Consider the following 26,072-nt stretch of genomic DNA (forward strand, 5'->3'; position numbering starts at 1 on the left):
CTATACATTGTAAAAAAAAAATTGAGTACGAGCCATCAGTCAATGAATCAGTGTACTTTACCAATTTATACACAAGATACACACAAATGTGTGCTGACATGTAAATTTAACTGTGACTTGGGGACACACCAATTAAACATTTTTCTCCCAATACAAATTCCAGTACCTCAACTCAGGGTATTTGCTGATTTCCCCCTATTGTAAGTCTGTAATCCCTCACAGTGTGGGTTTCTTTAGGATATTAGGCTATTTAAAGCATCATTATGTAACTTTTTTTACCTGAAAATATCAGTTTCAAAATGTTGATGGCAGTGTCTTGTAATAGGGTAAATGGTGTCTCTGTCTCAGCCACTCCAATCCCCTATCATGTTTTCAACACATGACACTGTGATGACATAATGAGTGTGTTTGTATTTGGTACCTACATTCAGTGTTGGGAATAACGGCATTACAATAAACGGCATTACTAACGGCGTTTCTTTTTTTCAGTAACGGGTAATCTAACTAATTACTATTTCCACCATTACAACGCCGTTACCGTTACTGACTATTAAATGTGGCGCGTTACAAACTGAAGCTGCTCATTGAAGCTGTTGTCATCCGACTCAGCTTTCAGCCACCTGCAGAGCTGTTTTACTTTTTTTTTTTAGTTTGGCGAGGGAGGAGGGAGGGGCGGGACAACTGCATAAGTGATGGTGATTGGCTCTCTAAGGTAGAGTGAGAGTTCGTAAGCCAATCAGAAGCAGCGTTCGGTTTAAACACAAACCACACATGCACACAGCAGCTTCGCACACACTAACTAGCAGAGGTCAGCTGCAGCAATGGTGAGTCCGGAGGGAAAGTTAATGTTTTCAAAGTGGAAGTACAGACACGACTTTAATTTCTTTTCTCTACGTCCGTTGTAAGCAACTCTAATGAAATGAATCATCTCTCAACGGCACACGCTTCTATAAAACTAGTGGCCAAAAACACCGTTGTTGACACTGTTGATGATGACAGCAGGCCAGGTGTGGCTAACGTGAGCTCTGCTAACAAAGAAGGACACGGAGCTGTCCGAGCAGCTACAGCTGGATTTATCTGCTCCAGCTTCACAAAAACTTGACACAGACTGAACTGAATGCAATGATAAGCAGGTATGTTTTTGAGAACATGCTCCCAAATTGTTACAGAGCTAGGATTTGTATTTATGAAACTCAGAAACTGTGGGGGGCGCCAAATCACACAAAATGCCAGTTTTCTATTATGTTGCTTTAAGGGTAAATAAAAATGTTTGGTTTTTTTTCCCTAACTACAATGGAAACTCTGTGTGTAAGTTTCACAAACCAAATACTTTAAACAACTTAAAATTAGTACCTAAAATTAGTACTTATAATGTAGTACAACATTGGGACACAGAGTAGGCCTATGTCTGAAATCGATTACTCACTCGTTATTCCTTTTGTAATAAATATTAATCACATTTTAGTTCAGTTGTGGACGTTTGTAGCTCACTGTGGTGTGCAAACTTTACATTTCCAAAGTGATTTATGGCACGGCCTGAAGGACGCCGATTGTGCTTCCTCAGCTATTGTTTTTATGGGTGTAATGAAAAGGCTGAAGACAAGTTTCATGATGTGTTTATGACCATCCAGGCTCACCTGATGACAGTCGGAGTGATTTCAGCACAAAAGAATATGCTGAGTATGCTGACTGCATGAGAGGAGAACATGCCGATGATGGAGAACGCCACTGAGAATTTCCTGTTCAGAGAGTCCCGCAGAACTGTGCGGGGGAGGACAAGAAAACATAAGTAAACCAAAAACACATCCAACAAGAAACAACTGACAACACCGTATTCGATATTAACATGGGGGGCATACCTTAGAATGCTTATATTGAGACAGGGACTTTAAAATTAGACTACAATACAGAATATAAATGTCAAAAGTCGAATTTTAACAAATCACTATATATTTCAAATCACCTGTGTCATGGCGAAGGCTGTACTTCCCAATCACTGGATCCCATTAGCGAGCATTGGAGAGTGGAAAAGAGAACATGCCATTAGTAAGCACAAAGGGCAGCAGCAGCAGCACAGTGCTGACTCAAAACAAGCTGAATAAGAAAAGCCTTCAGGAGGACTCTGCACAGTCTGAAATAATGACTTCTGTTCTGCATATGTAGGTCAAAAAAAGGGAGAATGAGCCAGAGCTGCTCTTAGACTGTAGTCTGCCGCAAGGACAGGAAGACTATCTACTGTTGAATCTCAACCTTCTGTTTTTCATAACTTTCAGAACTGATTTTTCTGACTTGAACTCTCGATAAACCTATCCCGCGACAGCAGTTGTGCAATAATAGCTTAGCAACCGTAACTATGCAAAGCAGGTCTGTCAAAGCTTTGAAGTATTCTCAACGCGCCAAATAAATGAATTGCACATGACACAAGTAGGAATGATAATTAAAATTCATCGTGTAAACAGTCTGGAGGTTCTTTTTTTTTATTGCTTTCTCAAAATAAAAATACTCAAAAGCAAAAGTGTTATGGATGGATGGAAATGAGGTGCTTGTGTTGTCATATAGCTTGTTACCTCGCATTGCTTCCGAGGCCAACAGATAGCATGACATGTGGTGAGGGAATTATTTGGTGGTGTTCTATTAGAGAAACCCAAGTTCTGGACAGACACTCTACTGAGAGACATGTCTGGATGACGCTAATGTTATGTTAGCGTATAGGATAACTTCAGCAGCTCTGTCCCGCAAGAGGCCTCAGATATGTTGTAAACTCACTTGCTTTTCCTCATGCAATAAATATTTCTCTTGTAAAAGAGATATTGTTTGAAATACAACAAATTATTATAAGCATGCATTTGGTCTGCTCCGCTAAATTCAGAGCACGGTTGGATTATACCATTTTTCAGAGTACCAAGAGCAGTCAAGAACAGCTGAAAAGGTTTATGCATATCACAATGAAAATAATGTTCAAAATGCTTTGCATTTCAGCTCATACACATCTACACCTGCCGCCATGTGTGAGAGTGCTCCCTTGGAACAGCTCATGTGCATCTCTCAACAGAGAGGATGAGAAGGCTCAGTCCTTAGCTTCTTCTATAATTTGCAACAGAAAAATCTTAGTTAGTGTAATGTAGTTTAACATTACAAATAACCAAATATTATTTTTCAGCTCTAAATAGCATTATGTCTGTAATGAAGATCCTTGCGGGGTTTTCCAACAACTACCATAATTAGCGTTATTTAGCTAGCTAGCTACAGCTAATAGAATATGCCATTCAGACCTTTCAGGTGTTAAATCAGTGATCAACAACCCTTTGATGCACAACAGTTTTTATTCTCTATATCTTTGCAATGAATCACTTTCATCATTCAGTATTCAAGGTATTCCTCAATTAGCTTGTTTTTGATCATCATACATCTTTATTTTATTATACTTTCTTACTTTTTGAATAAAAACCCCTTTTGTATCAATACCCCTCTAATGCACAACATGGGTAAAAAATGACCCATATTCATTTTCTATGCTATTTCATCTATTGCTGAGTGTTTCTATGATATGTCTTTGAAAAAAAAATTATTTTATCATTTATTATTCCAAGTATGCAGTAAATATCTTGTTTTTGTTTCGCACAAATCATAATTTTCCTTTTTTCTTTCTTACTTTATGAACAAGCACAGCATTTGTATTTCTACATCAACTTCACACACATGGGTCAGAAATGACCCACATAAATTTGCTATATCATTTGGTGTCAACTGTGCTTGTGACATTTGCTCCCTTTGTAAGTATTGTCAATATTTTTCAATTGTTCTAACATTACCTTTGCAAATATTTGATGACAACTCTGAAAGATAACTGTACATAACATGTTTACCTTGAGAGTGAGTACATTACTTGACAGAAAGTTAAAAGTAATTACTATGAGCTAGTTAGCGAGCTGTTGACATATTCTATTTTATTTAGCTAATTCTACCATAGTTAGTTACTATTGTAGTTAGTCCAGCTAACTAGATGAATTTCAGACACTTTGAGTCGAAATCGCTTGAAAAAGCAGTTCTCATTCAAATACAGCTTACTGCACTGTAAGTGGCAGAAACGGGCTCCAATCGCTCTGAAAACCTCAAATTGACAAGAAAGACTTCTGACTGAAACTAAGGATAGAACAACTGAAATCATGTTTGCAATGCTACAATTAGATAAAGTTACACTTTGAGTGGAATCTAACTTGAAAAAGTAGTTTGGAGTGAAATATTACTTAATCTGTCTCAAAGGGAGAAAAACATGCATCTTTCACTCTGAAAAGCTAAAAATTGCAAGAAAAGGCTCCTGACTGAAACTAATGACAGAACAACTGAATTCATGATGTAGAGGCAGTTTGTTCTGAATCTGAGTCGGAAAAATTCTGATGATGATGACCCAGAATATTTGCCACAGGGTCAAGCTGGAGTTGTGGGTGTGTCTGGGGATCCAGCTCTCCAACATGAAGACTCCTCTGATGATAAAGATGACTCGTCTGATGAGACCTCAGAGGAGGAAACTCAGACTCAGTCCAGTAGACTGAGTAAAAACGGGTCTTACTAGAATCCCCCCACTCATGGCAGAACAAGAGGCCATAATATCCTGAGGAGCTGCCCAGGCCCAGGTGGCAATTCTCGCTCTAGTTATGTGTTAAGTTGTATTTTATTTTGTTAGGTCACATTTCACCAGTTTACAGTTCAGTGTTATCTGTTATCAGAGGTATGTGTCATGGTTGTGTTATTTAGTTCCTGTTTTATTTTGTAGTAGTTGTTCTCTTGTGTTCTGTTTCATGTTTACTTCCTGTCTTTGTCTTTGCTCACACCTGTCCTTTTGTGCCACACCTGTGTCTTGTTGTATCGTTTGTTGATCCCTGCCTCCTAGTGTCCTACCCACCAATCAGTGTTCTCCTCATCCCTCCCCTTTTTTTCCTGTACTCTTTTTTTTGTTTATATAACCAATACTTTGTTCAAACTGTCTCGGCCTATGGTCTCTGCATTTGGGTCCACCCACTTCACCACCCCCAAAACCTGACAGTATATGTATGTGTTACAAAATGACAATGTTGCAAATATTAAGTACAGTAAGTAAGTAAATAGGTGTTTCGCCCCACTCACTGATAAAGTAATTACTTGAAACAAATTATTATTATTATTATTATTATAGTATAGTAAGTCTTTTAATTATAAATCACACTTGGATGAATGGGTCATTTTTGACCCATGTGTGTAAATTTGATTTAGTATTATAAAAACAATTTTTGTGCATAAAGTATGAAAGGAAAAATGGAAAAAATGATTAGTGGTAATCAAAAACATGATATTTAAAGAATACTTGGAATATTAAATCATACAAAGAATTAATTTCAAAAGATAGAACAAAGAAAAACTCAGCCAGCATGAAATAACCTGGGAAATGAATGCGAGTCATTTTTGACCCATGTCGTGCATTAGAAGGGGTGTGCATATGTTATGCATCAAAGGGTTAAATGAGAGCAGTATTTGTCTGAAATCAAAGACCCAATAAGTTTTGTGTTACTTACAGTTGAGTAAGCCCAGCTGAAGTAGCGATGCCAGCGCCGTTATGATCATGAAGGTGAGCAGCCCTCCACGCCGACCCATCAAGCCCACCGCGGGGCAAAGCGCCAGGCAGGTTGCAACGGCGATGCCAGCCATAGTGTAATAATCCGCATGGCACAAAGCGGTGGGCTGGGCCTCCGGGTCCATCATACTGCGAGCGAAGCAGTGGTGGATCCCATAACCTGTCAGCCTGCACAAACAACACACAAAGAGACAATAAGAAGGTGGACAGCGAGGTGGCACCTGAGACATGCGTCTTCCACGTGGCGAGTGAGCTTTACACTCACATACTTGACTTCATTTCACCTTGGGGGACGAGCTCATGTGTAATTCATGCTCTCTCAACACAACGGATGTTGGCTTTGATTAGACAAGGAACCGTGCAAGCCCGGCCACAAACACGACACACTTACGAGTTGACACACAGCACCACAATGTTTTTCCACAGGTTCCTGGTGCTCATCATCTTGACAATGCAGGTCCTCTGGGGTTTCTTGTGCAGCTCCTGCTCCAGTTCTGGTAGGAAACATGAAACGCACACCTTGAGACCTTTCCTTTCAGAAGGTAATGAGAGACCAGCCGCTAAGGGACCTTTAGCGCAGACAAGCTACGTGCTGTGGGGACTTGTGATAGATGTAGCACATCCCTTTGCCCACTCTTATCATCTATCTGTCTGCTTGGCCACTGGGAAAGGCAGAAACAATGAATCAGTCACCAAGACAGGGGAGGAAGAGGTGTTGGTGGCAGAGAGAGGAGCGCTGTGAGTGAGGAAAATCACATGTCGCTTCTATAAGGACTGAAAGACAGTCAATTATCAACTTTTTGATCATTCATTAATCGTTAAAAGTTAATTATATTTTATTTGTAGTAATTTACTCTGGCTAGTTTTATTGTAAATGTTATATTTTGGGGTGTTGCTCTGCTGATGTATATAAACAATCAATGTGAGGATTTTTTTACCACTTCATAATAAAATGATGAATTACATCAGCAACTGACAGATTTTTTTTTGACAGAGCCATTTTATAGCTTTATTGATAGGACAGCTTCAGAGATGACAGGAAACAGGGTGAGAGAGAGAGAGAGGGGGTGATATGCAGCAAAGGGCCAGATCAGACTCAAACCCTGGGATGTTGCAGAGCCTGTGTACACGGGACACCCGCTCTACCAGCTCTGAGTTAATGGGCACCCCAGCAACTGACAGATTTAACTCAAATGTTAGTAATCATTAGGGACTTCACTGATCTTACGTTGAGAAGATCTAAAGGAGTATGTATGTGTTCGTCTGATTGCAAATGCATTTCATCATAAAGAGATGGGGAATGCTGCTACTTTAACATGTTTGCTACATGAATAGGAGTCTTTGTATGTGAGTGAGTGTCTCTGTGTTCGTTGCATGTTAATTTCATCACACACCAAGAAACAGCTGCAACATAACATGAAGAGATGAATTAAAATAATTTGCATAATGATATGAGTAAAGCAAAAGAAAGAGATGGATTTTGGATCATATTCATCTTTTTGAATGTCATCACCTGTGAGAACTCCGCTCGGCTCGGTTGTCATGTCAACCTGGTTCTTCCTGGCGATGCACAGCATCATGGGTTTGGACCGCCTGTAGTGCTGGGTGGCCAGCAACCAGCGCAGCGACTCGGGAAAAATCCTGCAGTGACAGAGCGAGAAGGATATGGAGGCAGCGGAAAAAGAAGGATGAGAACAGAATATGTTATGAAAGCAAGAAGAAGAAACACAAGGGGGAAAGAAGTCAAACAGAAAGAGAAAGAGAGTATTGTTCACTGGTAGAAGCAGAGTGTTCTCAGTACTGTGTAGTGCAGTGTGTACTGTACAAGCCATCGCCTGGCTCAGCACGAGAAGAATCGGCCCCCCTGCTACGGAATTCCTCAGAGGGTGGGACTCACCAGACGTAGGGCAGCATCAGAACGAAAGGGCTGATTATGACGATCTGCAGGACTTGCCAGTCATCGCGGTCCGGCCAATTGCGGCACAGAGCGGCCACCCCTGGCATGAGTAGCTGCCCGCCCACCGTCAGAAAACTGGCCACCATGGTCATGGAGAAGCGCCAGCCTGGCAAACAAAGCTCGATCCCTAAAATAAAGAGACAGAGAGAGGAGAGAAGGAGGGCGATTTAGTTTCACATATTCATGCATTGTTGGTGCTCCAGTGGAGACATGTAAATTATTTATAGGTTGTATGTGTGTGGATGTGTCTTTGTGATGTGATTACCATCTTAAACTGCCTGTGCACTGAGTTTAATGTGTATTTGTTTAGTGTTGAATTTCCTTCTGAATTTTTAGGGACTCTTATTACTGATTCTCCCCCTGAGAACACACTAGTTTAACACCAGACCTCTTTATGAACTTCGGATGGACTGCATGTCAAAGCTTTTAAAAGGGTTCAGCTGTAACCGTCCCTTAATTTCCCTCCGACTGAGCTCCCATTCTGCCTGTAACATGGTACAGTCCAGATGGCCTGGCCCATATGGCAAGGTCTTTCTGAAGGTGACCATTCTGGGTGGGTGAGGGGGAGGAGGGGGGTTGGGGACTCACTAACTTGGCCTCATGTAGCGTCACTTCTTATTATGGAGAAGAAGTAATAAAGGGGGAGAAAAGCGAACAAGGGGGAGAGGAGAAAGTAGGAAGAGAGGGGCAGAATACAAATTACTTTCCCCCCAAAGGACACGGAGAAGTCCCTTTCTTTCTTTGCCAGTGGAATCACCAGAGGAATGATAATAAAGAGGGAGGCAGAGAGACTCATGAAGAAAGGTGGAGGAGAGAAAAGAAAAACAAAAAAAGAGATCATAAAGATGTTAAGATAAGAGAAAGAGAGGAAAATGATTCGGTGAGAGCACAAGGCAGGAGGGCTTAGAAAGGGAAAATCAAGGTATTACTGGAAATCCCTTCATCTCTGCTCTCTGCAGCCCCAGACGGACAGTTTTAGAGCTAATGTCTCCAAAAGCCCTCCCTGCAGGAACCAAAGCAGATGAGGAAAATTACAGTGACCTGTAATCCATAACCTGTCTTCAGCCTGTCTTTGTGCATCAAGGGCAGAAATACAGATTCTGTCCATCTGTCAGCTATCAGCATAAAAAGAGTTTAGACTTTCTGCTAGGGTAACAGTATGAATCAACAATCTAAAAAAGTCTCACACTGACAATTACAATTATAGGACAATTCTGGTTTGTTACAATGACAAACATGGGTGGTCGTAAATCATTTTGTTTGGGATAAATCTGAAATTGAATGCACCTGAAATGTCAGTAATGATGATTGCACATAAAATCTGTGCGCTGCACAAAATATGGGCGGTCATAATCGCCCAAGGAACTCGGTTTGTTGACTGCGATGGGCGTTTGAGTTATAGTGACACAGTTTTTTCTTTGCTTTCCCTTGAAATTCCCAATTTGAACAAATCTAAATGATCATTTAAAGCTTCAGTTATCTATATTATTGTCTAACAATTGATCAAATAAACAGAAAGGGGTAACTCAAAGCCAAATAAGGTCACTAGAACACAGTTTGAAGCTATAAAGGTGGCAGGGTCTGCCACATATAAACAAAGTGAAACTATATAAATTGTGTTTCCCTTTAAGGTCGGTTTGTTTACTTTGTTTATTCAGTCATGAAAACAAAGAGAGTTTGTTCATTAAGTTTGTTTAGGCAGATAAAATTCAGTCAGTGAAGATCTTTCTCTTCTCATTAAACGGACAACTCCCTCCCAGCTTTTCCAAGTGGGGTTATTGTTGGCACCCCGATCGCAAAGACAACCGGATCGTTTCAGTTTTTTTGTCAGAGTAGCAGCAACAACACAGGACAAAATGTGGGTTTATTCATTCATTTAGTCTCTAATGAGCCCTGAGAGCAGTGCTGCCAGTGCTGCCAGCCAGACTGGATCACCAGTCAAGCTTCATTTTCCTAGGAGATTTCTTCCCCGGTGACAAAATCGCATAGTGAACGCTAGGTTTAAGGGAACTAATCTGAACGTCGAAGGTGTCTATTCTGTCCATTAAGTTCTGCAATCAACATTTCAACACTTTACAAGGATAAATAAAAGCAAGTCTCTTGTTTATTGCCAGTTTAGGTTCAGTGTTTGTTTAACAGTACTGTATTTCGTTACTGCACGACTGCTGGCTCCCCGTCTGTCTGTTCTGACAAACACAGCACTGTGTCTCTGTGGTACCCCTGCAGCCAACCGGCATGGATCTCACACATGCACACACACATACACACACACGCGCACACAGACTAGAGAAATCATCTGTACCTTGGCAAAGGTAATGCATCCCTAAACCTACCACGCAAAACAAAAAGCACTCCCCAACTCTCCGGAGGTTTATGATCCCATCGACTCTGCTGGGATGTCAACACACACACACACACAAACACACACTGGCAGGGACCTTTTGTTCCAGCTGGAGGAGAGTTCTCCTTGTGCTGATTATCTCACTGCCCCCCCTGTGGGCTGATCCTCCCTCGCCCCCTCCTGCCCACTCTTCCCTCTCGCTCATCAGGGCTCAAGTGGCTCTCTCACCCTTTGTAAAGCCACCATCCCCCACCTCTACCCACCCTTCTTACCCCCTTCCTCTCCCTCCTCCTCCCCCTCCTCTTTTCACCAACCAGCTTCTCCACTGTCTTTCCATCTGAAAGTGAACAGTTGCAGAGGGTATGGAAAACAAAAACTATAATGGAAGAAAGGAAGGCTTAAAACAAAGGCAGGGCAACAAAAAGCCGCTGATCTAATGTCCAAAGTAATCTGTGATGACAATGGCAGACAGCACCACCACACACACACTTTCTGCTGCCTGCTGCTCCCGTGCTAACCTTGCCTGGGGCAGGAGAACAGAGCAGGGAGACAATTGGCTTGCTAACAGCATGAGTTCAGAGTGAGAACCACAGACTGTGTGTGTGCGTGTGAGTGTGTGTGATGTGGATGTATGGAGAGGGTGGAGAGATTTGAGGGAGAGGGAGGGATGCGGTGCTGAACTGATGGGTCAATGTACTGACCCGTCGCCGACCTTTTTCATAATCAATAATTGTATAAGTCATTTATAGTGTTTGCAAGTGTCTGTGTGTGTGTGTGTGTGTGTGTGTGTTCATATAGACGATGTTGCTGCTGCTGTGCTGCTACTGCCAGCCCTGTCTCCCACACACAGTCTGACTTTGATAATGGCCATCAATGATCATTAGTCCCTTCAGAGAGAGCGAGAGTGCACTGGAAAAATAAATGCTCTTCACCCGACATATACATTTTTGTCATACAGCATGAAACACCAGTGTGATGTCAGTGCCTATCAACAGATCTTTTTCACCGTATATTTCTGCAGAGAAACGAGCGAGTGACAGAAAAATTAGGTGAGCTTCAAAATGACTAGATTACTTGCTGCTCACATGGGCTGTGGAGCTGTAAGTCAAGATGTGTCAGAAGTGTTCAGTGCTGATTCAGGCAACGTGGCTGTTAAGATGGTCACTGTGTAAGGCGATTATCGAGTCATAACTTCTTGCTGTGACTCAGCCGAGAGACATGCTTTTGTAATGTCACAGCTTTGCGAGTCAGGAAAAAACACAATGGGAGAAGTTATCCTTTATAAGACGTGTTCAACATTGGGGAATAATATGTTTCAACCCAAACCACGACTTCCTAAACCTCGCCAAGTGCTCTTGTTTCCTAAGCCTAAACTATGATTCACTACACAGGATAAAGCGATCATTTGTTGCACTTCATCCATGGAGTTTACGTTGAGATTTTTTTACCTTATAATTATGGTAAAAAAATTACCATATTGATTTTTACCTTATATGAAATAGTAAATGTTTGTGACACAAAACAAGGAAGTGATGTCACATGGGGTTTTTATAGACTAAAAAAAATATATTAATAATGAAAATGGTATTCCGTTGCTGCTTTAGATGAAAGCCTGTTTAGAAATGCAGGGATGGGAAACTGAAGGTTTGACAAGGGCACAGCATGACAGGACAGTCCGTCTCCCCAGCTGAGTCAGCAGCAGCCATCCCCCCAGTTCATACACACACACACACATTTATCCACAGTTTGCTGTTTGTCTTTGTCATCACGTACACGTCTCTCAGGAGCAGTGACAGAGAGGAGGAGGCAGAGACATTAACCTTGTAAAAAGGAACTGCAGCCTAATTACTTCGGGTCCACATAAACCTGATTCGCTGAAAATCTTTTGAGGACCGAATGCTGACTCCCTGCAGGTCTTGAAAAGAGGCTCTGAATTCTTATGTAGCTTGCTGCAGCAGCTCCAGTCAGCTGGGACTCGCAGTATGTACAAATATTCAAATGTTGACACAGTTTTTTGGGATATACTCACCAAAACATCTATAGAAACTTTCCTGCAGTATAATCCACTCCTGTACTGTTGTTTGTTCCAACCCAGAGCTGGTCTCAAGTCTCTCTTTGGCAGCAAGTTCAAGTTCATGTGTCTGAAAGACTCTCAAGTCCTTGAGGGGAATTCCAAGTCAACTGAGCCACCTTAAGTCACCAATCTTATGAGATAATTCCAAGTAAATTGCAACTCTTTTCGGTCTTTTTCGGTCTTTTATCTGTCTGGATTTCAAAACTCGAGACTTGAACATTTTAATTGACAGTTAAGTCTCAAATAAAGTCCCTCAGAACAGAGCTACAATGGAAACAGGACAACACTTCAAGACCCTGGCCTCTAGCAATGCTTAGGCTAACATTAGCATCCCGTGTTCCTACCCTGCCAGGCTGCACTGATATAAGAAGAGCGATACCAAGTGCAGCACTTCAGAAACTGAACTTTTGGCTGTCATACGCCATGAAATGCAATAATAAAATGTGTCAAAATGTGAGACTGTCATGTGCAAAACAGCAGGAACAATGAAACGTAGCCATGTTGTTAGGGACATATTTAGTTTACAGATCAATGGCAGAGAAGCGAGTGATGATGCAGCAGTATGGGAACTGATAAGATTGTATTGATAACAAACCCATTGTTGATTTGATCAATGTGCAGTTGTCAGTAAAAACATGCCGTCCATAAAGGAACTGATAAACACTGAGGCGTATGATTCCGTCAGATTCTCGATTCTCATGCAGCAGTAGTTTGGAAAGTTCCCATGGCTGTGTGATGTAGTTTTTTGCAATGACTTTGAGTTGCCTTTGTGACTGCTTTAAAGCTGACTGCTGTGAAGGAGCAGCCTTCAAACCAACAGCGGGTGTGCATTTAATACTTTAAAGACAGATTTTCAGTGAAGTAATCCCTAAAGATTTGTCTTTAAAAACATTCTTATCTAAACAACACTTGTATTAACATATTTCTCAGATGAGTTTGGATAATAGACAGCCACGATAACACAATGGAATTACATACAGGACATTGTTTCGCAAATGTGGAGAAAAAAAAAATGAGCAAAAGAAATGAGGAGACAGCAGCTCTTTGCTTACAGCTCCCAGAGGACGGCCCCGAGGTAGCTGCTAAATTACAAACTAATAAACCCTGTGCAGGATCGGTGCAACAACCAAATATGCACAAAACACACACACATCAACACACTTACATTAGCAGAGCAAACTAAAGCCTCTACTGGCAGCTCCAGTGGAGTTTATTATGCCCTGCGTGCTGCAGAGAGATAACCGAACGATGAGAGATTTCAAATGAGCCTCGAGAAAATGAGAAAGTGAGGCTGAGCAGGCTGGTAGTAATAAAATGGTAGAGAGAGAGAGAGAGGAGGAGGAGGAGGAGGATGGGACGGGATGAATGGGGCAGAGGAGAGCCGAGGGACGCATGGAGTGAAAATGGAAAGGCCAAGAGAGCTGCTGGATTCAGAAATAGAAATTCTGCGCGGCTTTTACAGCGTCAGAGGGCGAAGGAGGGAAAGAGAAGGCAGGCAGAAGGAGCCTTTCTGTGGGGAGATGAGCACGACAACACAAATGGAACAGTGCAGCCACAGCATTTACACATGTAGTGGTACAATATATATGTGCTAAATGCACAGTTTTCTGATTTGCTTCTCTGCAATAAAACGTCTGTTTATTCTGCATCACAGAACAGTTTCAGGACACTGATGTGTTTTGGTGGTGTTGGCTCTGTCTTTCTGCACGTTTGATTTGAAATGAAACAATTACTCCGGTGTTAATGTGCTGGCTTACAGCTTTAATTTGAGGCTGTTTACATTCATAATGGGTGCAAACATCTGGCCCTGTATACACAAGTGCCCTAATTTTAGCACAGTGCAGCAGGATAATGATGCTTAACATACAAACAAAGCAGCCAAGGTCTGTTCAGGCCGAACACAACATGCCAAGTCTGTCACATGACCTCAGTTCAATGATGTGTTTCACCTGCTGAAGACCAGATGGAAGGCAAAAACCCAGAAACAAGCACGCGGGAAAATGACTCAAGTACAGACCTGAAAAAGTGGACAGCTTTAGGCACAGGTCAACAACCCCAAGACCAGGGAGGACACATTTGAGATCTGATCATTCAGACCATGTTCAGACCTGGTCTGGGCCCCATGTGACCACATTCTTTTAGCAGTGTGTATACAAATGTGTCCTTGGCCACACTTCAGACTAGTACTACGGCGATGCTGGTGGATCCCACCTTTGTGTCCTGGATTGTGGATTAGCTCATTGGCCAACCACAGTACGCGCGCTTGCAGCATGTGTGTCAGATGCAGTGGTCAGCAACACCAGGGCCCCACAAGGGACTGTCCTCTCTCCTTTCCTCTTCACCCTTTACACCACAGACTTCAGCTACCAGACAGAGTCTTGCCATCTTCAGAAGTTTTCTGATGACTCTGCTGTTGTTGGATGTATCAGCAAGGGTGAGGAGGCTGATTACAGGGCTGTGGTGGACAACTGTATTACATGGTGTGAGCTGAACCACCTGCAGCTCAACACAACAAAAACCAAAGAGCTGGTGGTGGATCTGAGGAGAACCAGGACACCGGTGACCCCAGTTTCCATCCAGGGGCATAACGTGGACATCGTTGAACGCTACAAATATCTTGGGGTGTTCATCAATCAATAATCTGGACTGGACCAAAAACACTGAAGTCCTCTACAAGAAGGGACAGAGCCGCTTTTATTTCTGTCTTTATCTTGTTTCTCTTTATCTCTTGTTTCCATTCATGCTGTATTTCTATACATTCTACTTAGCACGGAGCATCTGGAACAAAATCAATTTCCCCCCGGGGATTAATAAAGTATTCTGATTCTGATACTGATACTACTACATTACTCAATGTAGGTGGAAGAAGAAGAGGAAGAAGAGGAAGAAGAGGAAGAGGAAGAAAAAGAACACTCAACACAAGGCAGTCCACAGCGCCAGTGTCATTGTTGGTGTCAGACCGACGCCCACGTTGAGTAAATAGCAAATGTACTTGTGCCTACCTGTGCGCCCCTGGGCATGTTGGGCTTAAAATAAGGTGTGGTCATAGACTGAGGTCAAAAGCGCTGTCTGTTTCATTTCATTTAGAGGAGGCATTAGAAGTGCCTACATAGGCGGGTTCACACCATTCATACACTCTGATTTTATTAACATTCCCATGAACACAGTCATGTCACTGTCACTAATATTGTGCCACAATTTTGTGAGCTGTTGTCTAAAAAAAAAACAAATTCTTAATTATTAAGGGCTTCCTGTAAATTCGGCAAATATGATACATAAACATTTGTCAGTTGTCCAGCAACACTGTTAAAAAGGAGCTATGGGTCCAGTGTTTAGTCAGTATGTATGTGAATACCTTTAATTTAAAGCTGGAGGTCAGAACATCATTTCTTTTCATTTTAGTCCGTTACTGGACTACAGAGCCACACGAGACAAAGTGTCACTGCCAAAATCCTGACTGACTGCCTGTTTCTGTCCTGCAGGCTGACTGATGTACCTCCACTGGCAAACAGTAAAAGCAGAAACAAGGTAAAGTGATGGGAAATTTCAATCTGCATCTGTTAAAACTGGGTTACATTTACCCACAGCTCATGTGTTAGTACAATATGTAGTCAGCCTTTGAGGATGTGTTTACTGGGGGCTTCAAGCATCTCCACCATTCACTGTGTGCTGATATTCTACATGCTTTTACTGTTAATGTTATGGCAGTGTCTATTATCTGCTGGCATAATGTGAGTTTACTTCAAAGAGAGACATTCTGTGGCAGCAGGCCAACCGCTCCTCCTACTGTATTCATGTACACATCACACAACCAACACACAAACAACACACACCTCACACTAATACACACCTCACACCAACAACACACACCTCACATCACTAATGCACCACATACAAACTCAGTTTTTGTTGCACTTCAAAGTGCATGCATACAATCTGTTCTGTCATCCTCACAGCAAAGACACACCACACACACACACACACAGACACAGACACACAGACACAGACACAGACACACACACACACACACACACACACACACACACACACACACACACAGACACAGACACAGACACACACACACACACACACACACACACACACATACAGGGTTACGTATCCCATTAGTGAGCACACAATCAAGGAAAGTAGAAAAACTGCCTTCTGTTACAGGTATTTGTGTTTGACTAACAGATGTAACAGTAGGACAAGTCCGATGTGTGTGTGTGTGTGTGTGTGTGTGTGTGTGTGTGTGTGTGTGTGTGTGTGTGTGATATAAATGAGCAAACTATGTGTAAAGAATCCATCAATAACAAGATCAGTTAGCCAAGATACAGTTTTGACTATCTTTTCCAACTATCTTTTGTGTTTTAGTCGGGCAAATGGAGAAATTCAAGGTCTTGTTATAGTCTACAGGGAATTTTTAAAATTGAGAAAAAAAGGTCAGGATTTCGATTGTGACTCTTGATTGCGATCATTTTTTGGCCTGGCCACTCTCCCCTATAAGTAACACAGTACGGATGACCATTACAGTTTTTGCCTAATGCTTAAACACTAAAAGTGGTTGCTATGCCCAAAGCATCACAACCTTGCTTTGCACTGTGTTTGAAATTCTCCAACACACTTCTTGCAAAACACTACACATTGTTCAATAAGGAAATCTCATGCAATCATTGGGAAAACACATCTATTTAAAATACAAAACACAACTAAAATTGGTGAAGCACACAGACTCACACACATGAAAACATTTAAAATCTAATTGTAGACCAATCAGTCTAAGCCATACAACTACAAATACACCTGATGTGAGCTCAGCTCCTTTGTGCCAACTTTGGAAACATGGAGGCAGAAAGAGGAAGAGGGCGAGTAAGAGCAGCAGCAGGACGAGGAAGAGGACATGCAAGGAGATATTTCTCCTGTTGCTTGGCAAGGGAAGATATTGCCTGTTATGTGGATGAGGTGATGTGGCCAAATGCCAACAGGAGACAGGATCCATAGCCTAAATGTCTTCCAATCATTCCCTTACAACACTAAGTTTTGTAGAGTGTTGTAGAGAGTGTGTTTTTTGTTTGTTTTTTTACTTTTGCAAAAACCTGAAAAACTAAAAAAAAATCTGAAGTGTTTCCATTTTGTTTTCATGTGTCTAGATCAACTGTAGTGGATCAATCTTTCACAAAAAAAAATCTGTATGAGACTTTTAAAGTCAAAAACCATCCAAAGTACTGAATACAGCTGTGTTTTCATAAAGCACATCTGTGTGTTGTTGCTGCTAGGAAAGAGAAATTCAAAGGTGCATGTATTTAACGTTTTGGTGCTAAAACAGTTTTGAAATGGGATTGTTAGGTTTTGTTTCAAGAGTTTCATTTTGCCGTATAAGTTCGGAATTTATCCCTATGTGCTGTGTCTTACTCGACTTGTGTGTTACAGTTTTTGCCGAATGCTTACACACATGTTGCAGACTTTGGCTCACTGTGTCATAACTTAACACACAGGTCAAGTAAGACTGCATCATGTGTGTAAGCATTTGGCAAAAACTGTATTACACTCAACTTGCCACCATACACCCCATTTTTGTCCAATTGAGGAGTTCTTTTCAGCATGGCGCTGGAAAGTTTATGATCGTCCGCCACATGCCCGCGTGCCTCTTCTACAAGCTATGGAAGAGGCATGCAGCGACATTGAGGTGAGGTCCATACAGGGTTGGATACGGCATGCAAGGCAATATTTCCCCCATTGCTTGGCAAGGGAGGACATTGCCTGTGATGTGGATGAGGTGATGTGGCCAAATGCCAACAGGAGACAGGATCCATAGCCTAAATGTCTTCCAATCATTCCCTTGTAACACTGTGTTTTGTAAAACGTTCTAGTTGTACCATGTCTTTGTGTTTTGTTTTTTTTTTACATCTGCAAAATCCTGAAAAACTAAAAAAAATTCTGAAGCGTTTCCATTTTGTTTTTATGTGTCTAGATCAACTGTAGTGGATCAATCTTTCACAAAAAAGTCAAAAACCATCCAAAGTACTGAATACAGCTGTGTTTTGCATAAAGCACGTCTGTGTGTTGTTGCTGCTAGGAAAGAATAATTCAAAGGTGCATGTGTTTAATGTTTTGATGCTAAAAACAGTTTTGAAATGGGATTGTTAGGTTTTCTTTCAAGAGTTTCGTCTTGCCGTATAAGTTAGGAGTTTATCTCCACGTGCTGTGTCTTACTCGGCCTGTGTGTTAAGCTATGACACAGTGAGCCAAAGTCTGCAACATGTGTGTAAGCATTCGGCAAATATTGTAATGGATTTGGTGCTTGCCTTTTTGGAATATTTACCATTGCTACTTTCTACCCTGAGATGTGAATTATTGGGAGTTCAGGGTAAAATGGATAGGTAAAAAAATTGGGAGTTTTACCTATCTGGGAGGAGTTCAGTTCCTAACTAATTGCATCTACTTAGTTAATTTAGTAATATTTCAGTAATGCAACTGTATTTTTCGGTACTCTTTCTGACAGTGGGCTAAAAGTTGACAACTGTGGGGCATGGTTTAGCTCAGTTGGTAGAGCGGGCGTCCCATGTGCTGAGGCTCTACAGTGGACCTAGGTTCAACTCCCGGCCTGAGTCCCTTTGCTGCGTGTCACTCCCTCTCTCTCTCTCCCTGTTTCCTGTCACCCTCTTCAGCTGTACTATCAATAAAGCCATAAAAAAAAGTTGACAACTTTTAGCCCAGCGCATTAAGAAATACATTAAAGAAATACATTAAGGATTCAGCATCAAACAAACAAATGTTATTTGAAATTGAATTGAATTAAAAAAACATTTTTTTAAAAAGTAAACCAAATGAATTCATATTCATGTTGGTTTGTATACATCACAGATTAAACTCAACTCTAAAACTAAAGAGTCTCTCGCCAGACGGCTTGGAGGCGTCCATTTTGTTTGTTTGTTTTCAGAAGCGGTTCAGCATATATTTATCAGGAACCCCCGCTGAGAGGGACAAAACCCACCCCAGCGGCTGAGCTCAAAGTCCGCCCTTGTCTCACGCATAATGTATGACTAATCTGCTACTGCCACTGAAGGAGAGAGAGGAGGCCTGCAGCGGGTGAGCAAGTGGGAGACGGCAGCAGGGAGAGGGGACAGTGGGAAATGCAGTGTGGGGCGAGGGCCTTATCAGGAGAAATGAAAGTGCTGTCAGCCAGTTTGGTGTCATTAAGAACACCGTGGCCACAGGCTGTTCTGCAAGGCTGCAGAGGAGGCATGAAGGAATATATTTTAGATGGAAAATGTTCTTTAACAAACACAACTGCTCAGTCTCAGCACCACAACCAGTAAGAATTAGACCAGATAATGTTAAATTCTTAAATAAGCCTGAACATACTGTAATTTGGAACCTAATCAATCAATTAAGAGGAAATGGGCATCTATAATCAAATCAGTAGTGAAACCCATACTTACTTAAACAATTTTGTTTGTTGGTTAACTGCAGCTCCGAAGAGGTTTCACCTGCAAGTCAGCTCGTGCGATACATAATTTAACTGTTGGGTTCTCCCATATTCATAATATCCATCAACACCATGAACGTATTATTTAGACCTGAATACAACGATGCCACTCTGCCAAGCTTCCAATTTTGCCCAATGGCCCCTAACAGTATGGGCCTCATAGAGCCCCCTTGTCAAACAGTTGTCTGTAAAACTGTTGTCGGGACAGCTCGAACTGTGAACAGGGTCAGATTTGACTCTCTAATATGAGTTTTTGGAGGCAGAAAATCCAGTGTGCTGCATAACTAGGAAGTAAACCCAGAAGCTACAGAACTTTATTGGCATATACATCAGATAAGCAATTTTCATTGGACTGGACAGACAACGCACATTTTTCACGTTCACTTTGCAGTTCTATATAAATCAATCATCAACTCCTGTGTCATCATTTCAAAATATTAGCTGTAATGCCTGATGACAATAATGTCTGTGTCTTTTCCTGGTTTGAAAGGCTGCACTACAGTTAAATGATTTCATTCATTCATCATGATTTCATTCATTCATCATGATTTCAAAGTCATTTTTTGACCAATATTTTGTAGTAATTCTTTGTAGTTTTGAGTTTGAAGTACCAGTGGTCATTCCTACAATATTGTTTCTATGTATCAATGTTGAGGTATATGGTCAACAATATGATATTTGATTTTGTTTGTAATTATGAAGTGTTTTTGAGGAGATTTCAGAATATAGATATATACATAGCCTGAAAACATCATTGTTTTATTGTAAGCCCAAATTGCCCAGCCCTATCTGGAGCAATAAATGATATAAAATAAACATAAACTTAAACTTTTTAAGAAGCAGAAGATGATAGAGAGTACCCCTCACCCCCAAATTTACAATCTCATTAGAGACAGTAAGATGAGAGTATTCAAAGCCAAAATATAGAAATGTGAGATTTAGATTTCCGGTCAGTTTGCAGGGATAAATAGAATAAAGGAAAGATGATAAATGAGGACACACAGGAGCTGGAAAGCAGAAAGGGACGAAGAAGTGGATGCAGATACTTACTGAGAACGTAGAGGGAGAGAGCGAGGCCCGCCAAGCAGAAACCCTCAAAGAAGCGCAAGGTGCTGAACATGGTGACGTTTACAGAGAAGGCAACACTCAGACCGAACACCAGCATGAGAAGCACGGAGAGGATCAACACTGGGTGTCGACCAAACCTTAGAGACGGAGAGGAGCAGAAGAGAAAGACGGAGCAAAGTGTTTAATAACTGTCACAAACTGTGAAGCTTTTGTGCAGTCAGCTTAAAGAGATCGTTCCCGTCATTATTCCCTTTAGACTCTCTGGACTTCCTGGTTTCAGGGGGGTCAGTAGGTCATTGGGTCAGGTCAGAGCTGAGGCCTCGCCGGCCTGCACATTTCTTTACATTGTTTCCATAGATACTGATCCCAAACACAATGCTGGGACTTTTTTTCCCACGAAGCAGCTCAGGTGGCTCACAGGCTGCAGATCTCAATGAATTTCACAGGCTTAAAGGGTCAGTTCACACAATTACAAATGAACATATTCTCCCACTGAGCCATGCAGGAAGATTTGGTTTCTAATGTTTGCAATCATTTAATTGCAAGATTTCTGTCTGATAGCAATCTCCTGGTCTGATTTTATTGTAACCATCTTCTACTGAAGAAATTGCCCCAGTTGACAATAAAGTCTTTGGATAAGCCAGCTTAATCAGGACATAGGGTCTGATCAGAACCATAGTGATTTGCAAAGAGTGTCTTCGGTGTGATATCTTGATTTCCCCAATTTTCTCATACATGGGTTCTTGCCTACACACTGAAGGCAACAGGCGGCCTCACGTTTCAATTTTAGGGGCACTGATGATGCTAATCAGCATATCTAGGGAACGTGCACCTCTACTTGAACAGATGGAATTCATCAGGCTGAAATGAATGATTTACTACAGCTTTGTCCTGTTAGGAGAGTTGGGTGAACTTGAAGCACTTGTATGAAAGAGCCTCGCAGAGAAAGACAGATTTGAGAGAAGAATGAAAATGTTCTTGCATGAAGCCCATTGTTTCTGGGAAGAAACTTTACCAGTTCTTGGGATGACAGTGTTCGTCAGCCGAGCAGTCTGCCGGTGCAGACAGAAATTGAAATTTGTCAACAAATATCAGGTAGATTGCGAAGGCGCAAGTCAAAGGGACGACATAAGGGACATCCTCCCATCCTTGGAAATATATGATTGTTCCCTCCCAATACATCACTTTAATCACAACTACGTAATTTAATTTGTATTAATAGCACACAATTAAAGCACTTGTGCCCTACAGCCCTCTGCAGTGGCACATTTTTCAGATTCATTACGTGTTCAAACACAGTATATGTCAGACATTTCTTAAATCCTCTCACTGAATACAATAAGAGAGCATTCATAATCGTCACCAGTCTTAATTTTTCTCTGCATTGAATTAAAGGTACAATATGTAAGAAATCTAAAGCAACTGGCTGTAAAATCATCCTAATATGTCACAGAGACTCAGGAATAATGTTCATATAACATACTGAACTCACCAACAACAACAGTACAGCCGAAATATTCGCATTAAAAAAAATCTTTTGCAGACCGCAAATCATGATGATGTTTTGAAATCATGTTTTGGCATGTGGCGCCACCCACCGCCGTCTACAAATCATTGTAGTCAGTAGAGTCTCAGCTGCCGAGCAACCACAGGTTGCCAGTTACGACTGAGCTACAATGGCGGGGGCAACGAAATCTAAAAGACCTCGTTATGAATCACATAAAACGCCAAGATAAAATTCGAGGCAAAGCGAGGGTCTATAAAGGAGATGCATTTGAACGGTGGAGACAGTTGAAAGCTGAGAGCGATTTGAAAACGGATGCAGAATTTGCTACTCTTCTCCTAGACAGGTAAGTTAAGCTTGGCTAACTAAGTTAGCATCATAGCTTGACGGGGATGGACATTTCGAATACTTTGAACTGTCGAGTAATAACGTTATTCATTTCGATCATAGAAACAAACGTTAGCAGCACAGCTAACGCTAGCAGCATTAGCACTGTCCTGGTACGGGCATCCGGTCTCCAGCATGCTGCTGTCCAGTCGATGTCCAGCCGCTGTCCACTCGATGTCCATTCAATGTCCAGCCACTGTCGGCGCATTTGCCAGCAGCTGCTGGACAATACGAAATCTTACATTTGATACTTAGCCAAATTCGAGTCCTCTTTAGGTCTTTGCATGTATATCGCCATAAACTATATAACATTATAAAAGGGGAGGCAAAAATGAAGGACGGTTCTGTCAAATATCATGCATAACGTTATTCCATCTGATATGTCCATCCCTAGTCAACAGCTAACATTACCATAAATAATCATACATCTTGATCTTTACTGAGAGAACAGAATTTTGTGTCCGCTCTGGCAACCTCGAGTCTGGAGGGGAGGGGGTGGAGGGGGAGGCGGATACGACTCGCCGCACTATTTTGAATTTGAGTGTAGTAACCGTTTTTGGCCACATTCTTACATATGGCGCCTTTAAAGGTGGCTATTTATGTAAGCTAGCAGTTCGCCAGTTCCTAGCGAGCCACAATCACTTCAACCAGTGTTTGCAGCTACGTTTGGTGTCTCCTTCAGGAATTGCTCTTTCATGTAAATTTTAACGTTGATATTAGATTTTTCAGCTCTGGTTGATCGCTGTGAAATTTGGCATGGATATTCATGGTCCCTAGAGGAAATCTCAATAAGACTTTGTATGGACGAATAAATCCATGTCTACATCCAAAGTTGGCGACTCTTTTTCTTTCACACTACTGATCAATAAAAGGACGAATCATTGTATAGCTCACCAGTACTCACCAGCATGGTTGTAAGCTGTTAGTCTTGTTTAACTATAATTTTAGAGGTTTTAAGCACATAAACAAAACTCCCTTCACCGCCGTTGTTGTCGATCAGAGGTAGAAGTCTTTGTGACAAATACCTAAAAATAAAACCAAAACTATCTGCATGGTTCTTAGTAGAAGTGAGTCTTTTTGTAATTTAGATGAATGGATCATGTAGGGTTAACCGACAAGCTGTGTAAAGGCACAAAACAAACATGAAAGTGGCAGCTTACCAGTCAGCCATGACACCCATCACTAGGTAGCCAAATATGGAGCCCACCAGCAAAGAGAACTTGGCAATGTGCACCTTCCAGGCTGAGTCACACACCAGGTTCCACTGAAAGAGAGAGGAAAACCAGTCAACTTTTCAGAGAAAACCACCCACAACAAAATGAAAGGGAATTAAACATCAGCAGCTGAGCAGATATAATATGAGAGCTCCACAGAAACAACAAGAAATGTGGGCTTCTCCCATCACAAGTCTGTCAAACTCTGACTCACTGTTTCGATAATTCATGAAGGTTGATGAGTGTGCAAACATGCTACAAGCGCTATTGAAATATTCAAATGTGCATCTTGTGGGAAAAAAGAGAAAATGCAAGTGTGTGTGTGTATGTGTGAGAGAGAGAGAGAGAGAGAGAGAGCAGCGTGTGTGTGTATGTGGGCGCGTGTCTATAATAACTGAAATCGATAGCTTTCCACTCTTTCCTCTAAGCCCATGGGTCAGTGCACACACCGCTGCTGCAGCTCTCAGCATCTGAAACTCAGCCAAGGACACATGTGGAAGCACGACGTGTACTCTGTGTTTGTGCACGACCCTGAAAGTGTCTCCGAGGGCCCGGCAGAGCGATTCAGCTGTGTGTGAAAGTTAGTGTTGGTGTTAAAACATGATTTACAGAGCTCCCCGCTGTGCCTCCGACTGCGCAGAGGAGAGGATAGGAGGAGGTGATTATCGGTTATGACTTATGGTTTTGGTTGTGAAATGGACGGCAGTGATGTGGAGAATCCAGTCAGTGCGGGTTTCTTATTTATGTACTATCAGCAGCAAAGTTATCTGAGAAAAATAGATATCATTCATGCACACATGCCTGAGCTGGTTGATGGATAATGAAATGTCGACACAATTTTAATATTTTACTGTCTACATTAGACTCTAAGTAAATTTATTTATTAAAGTTTCATATTTCACACAAGGGTATGGCAGGATTAACCTTCTAGGGGTCAAGGGCGTAAATAAAGTGTTTTCAATTCTGGACTGTCCACATTATGTACAGATTTTCTTTGCTAGGCTCAGGTTTACTTTAAAACTGAAATAATGTTTTACTGTGAAGCTCCAGAAATGTTCTGTGGACTTCATCTGACTAACCATCACCATGGAGGCAAGTACAGAAGGACTGAATTTTCATTTTTGGGTGAACTCTTCCTTTAATGTGAGATATTCCCAGAGTTAAGTGAGCACAGATGGGTTACCACAAAGCAAATCTTGAGCTTTCACAGCCCTTGGAGTTCTGGGCAAGGACACACCGATCCACGTTAAACAGATCACGATATCAGCCAGACATTAAATATTGCAGATTCCGCATTGAAAATTACAGCATTTCCTCTATTAGTTACATTTACTAAGACACAACAGGAGACACAATGTAGTAACCATGAGCCACTCAGGATCAGTATCTGTAGATACATCAGTGTGAGATATTGAAATCAGCATCAGGAGGGAAAGAGTTTATTGGTGCATCCGTCCAGCTCTGGGACAGTTGCCCACTTTGTTCAGGTGGTAATTCAACCTTGCATAAGTTTTTTGTGTTAAATGGACCTTAACTCCTTACCTAACATTGACCATCAGAACTGAAATCCTTTCCCTTACTCTAGCCCTAGCCAAACCTAATCTTCAGCTTAACATTAAAACTAAGTCCCAATCTTCAGAAAGACCTTTGAAGTTGTGAGGACCAATCAGAATGTCCCCACAGCACAAGAACGCCCCCACAACGCAGGTTAAACGCAAAAAAATCCTCCATGCAAAGATTAAAAAAAGCACGCATGCTGCATCCTACAGCATAGCTCCACTCACTGGATGACACACACACACGCACGCACGCACGTCCTCTCATATTGAGGTCAGTGGGTAACTTGTCAATCAGCTGTGTTTGTTCTTGTGTATGGGGCTCTGCTCTGCTCCAAACTGAGCCTGGCAGCGATGATACAGACACAGGGTGGTGAGGATGATGATGGTGATGAAGGTGAACATAGGGATAACACTGTGGGTCTATCTGGTGCTCACTCGTTACCTTGGTAACCACATTCTGACTAAGTCCCGTCTGCAGCTCCAGCCTCCACTCCTTGCAGGCGCACAGCAGACCAATGTTGTCGCCGTATCCCTCCCCGGTGCCGCTGCCGTTGAGCAGCAGCGCGGGCGCGCCGCCGGTGACGGTGACCGGCGGAGACGCCGAGGTCCAGTTACTGTGGTTCGAGAGGGGTTGCACGCACGTGCCATTGGGCTGAGCCAGAAGGAAATAATCCGAAAACTGGCTAAAGCCGATGAACAATGCCGGTATCCAGGTCAGGACCACGAGCTGCTTCTGATGTTTCCCAAAGCCCCCCAGAGACGGCAGAACCGAGCCGTCGATGTGCGGCAGCAGCCGGGGCACCGGGTTCTCCAGCGGGGTGAAGCCGTTCTCTGGCGGGTGGTCCTGCGCCTCCGGCCGGCCGGCTGCCAT

At 42.1% G+C, this 26,072-nt stretch overlaps 1 protein-coding gene across 1 annotated transcript in view; it reads right to left on the reverse strand.

Moving 5' to 3' along the window:
* slc22a23 (solute carrier family 22 member 23) overlaps positions 1-26,072 on the reverse strand; it is a 28,727-nt gene extending 2,655 nt beyond the window's left edge. The window contains exons 1-9 of the mRNA XM_030433523.1: positions 25,644-26,072; positions 23,589-23,692; positions 20,520-20,674; positions 7,506-7,692; positions 7,122-7,249; positions 6,000-6,102; positions 5,550-5,776; positions 1,964-1,996; positions 1,638-1,761 (exon numbers count right to left, since the gene is read on the reverse strand). Coding sequence (XP_030289383.1) covers positions 1,638-1,761; positions 1,964-1,996; positions 5,550-5,776; positions 6,000-6,102; positions 7,122-7,249; positions 7,506-7,692; positions 20,520-20,674; positions 23,589-23,692; positions 25,644-26,072 — 1,490 coding nt within the window. The remainder of the gene's footprint in view (positions 1-1,637; positions 1,762-1,963; positions 1,997-5,549; positions 5,777-5,999; positions 6,103-7,121; positions 7,250-7,505; positions 7,693-20,519; positions 20,675-23,588; positions 23,693-25,643) is intronic.

This window comes from Sparus aurata, chromosome 11 (genome assembly GCF_900880675.1).
Source record: "Sparus aurata chromosome 11, fSpaAur1.1, whole genome shotgun sequence".
In the NCBI taxonomy this organism is placed as follows: domain Eukaryota; kingdom Metazoa; phylum Chordata; class Actinopteri; order Spariformes; family Sparidae; genus Sparus; species Sparus aurata.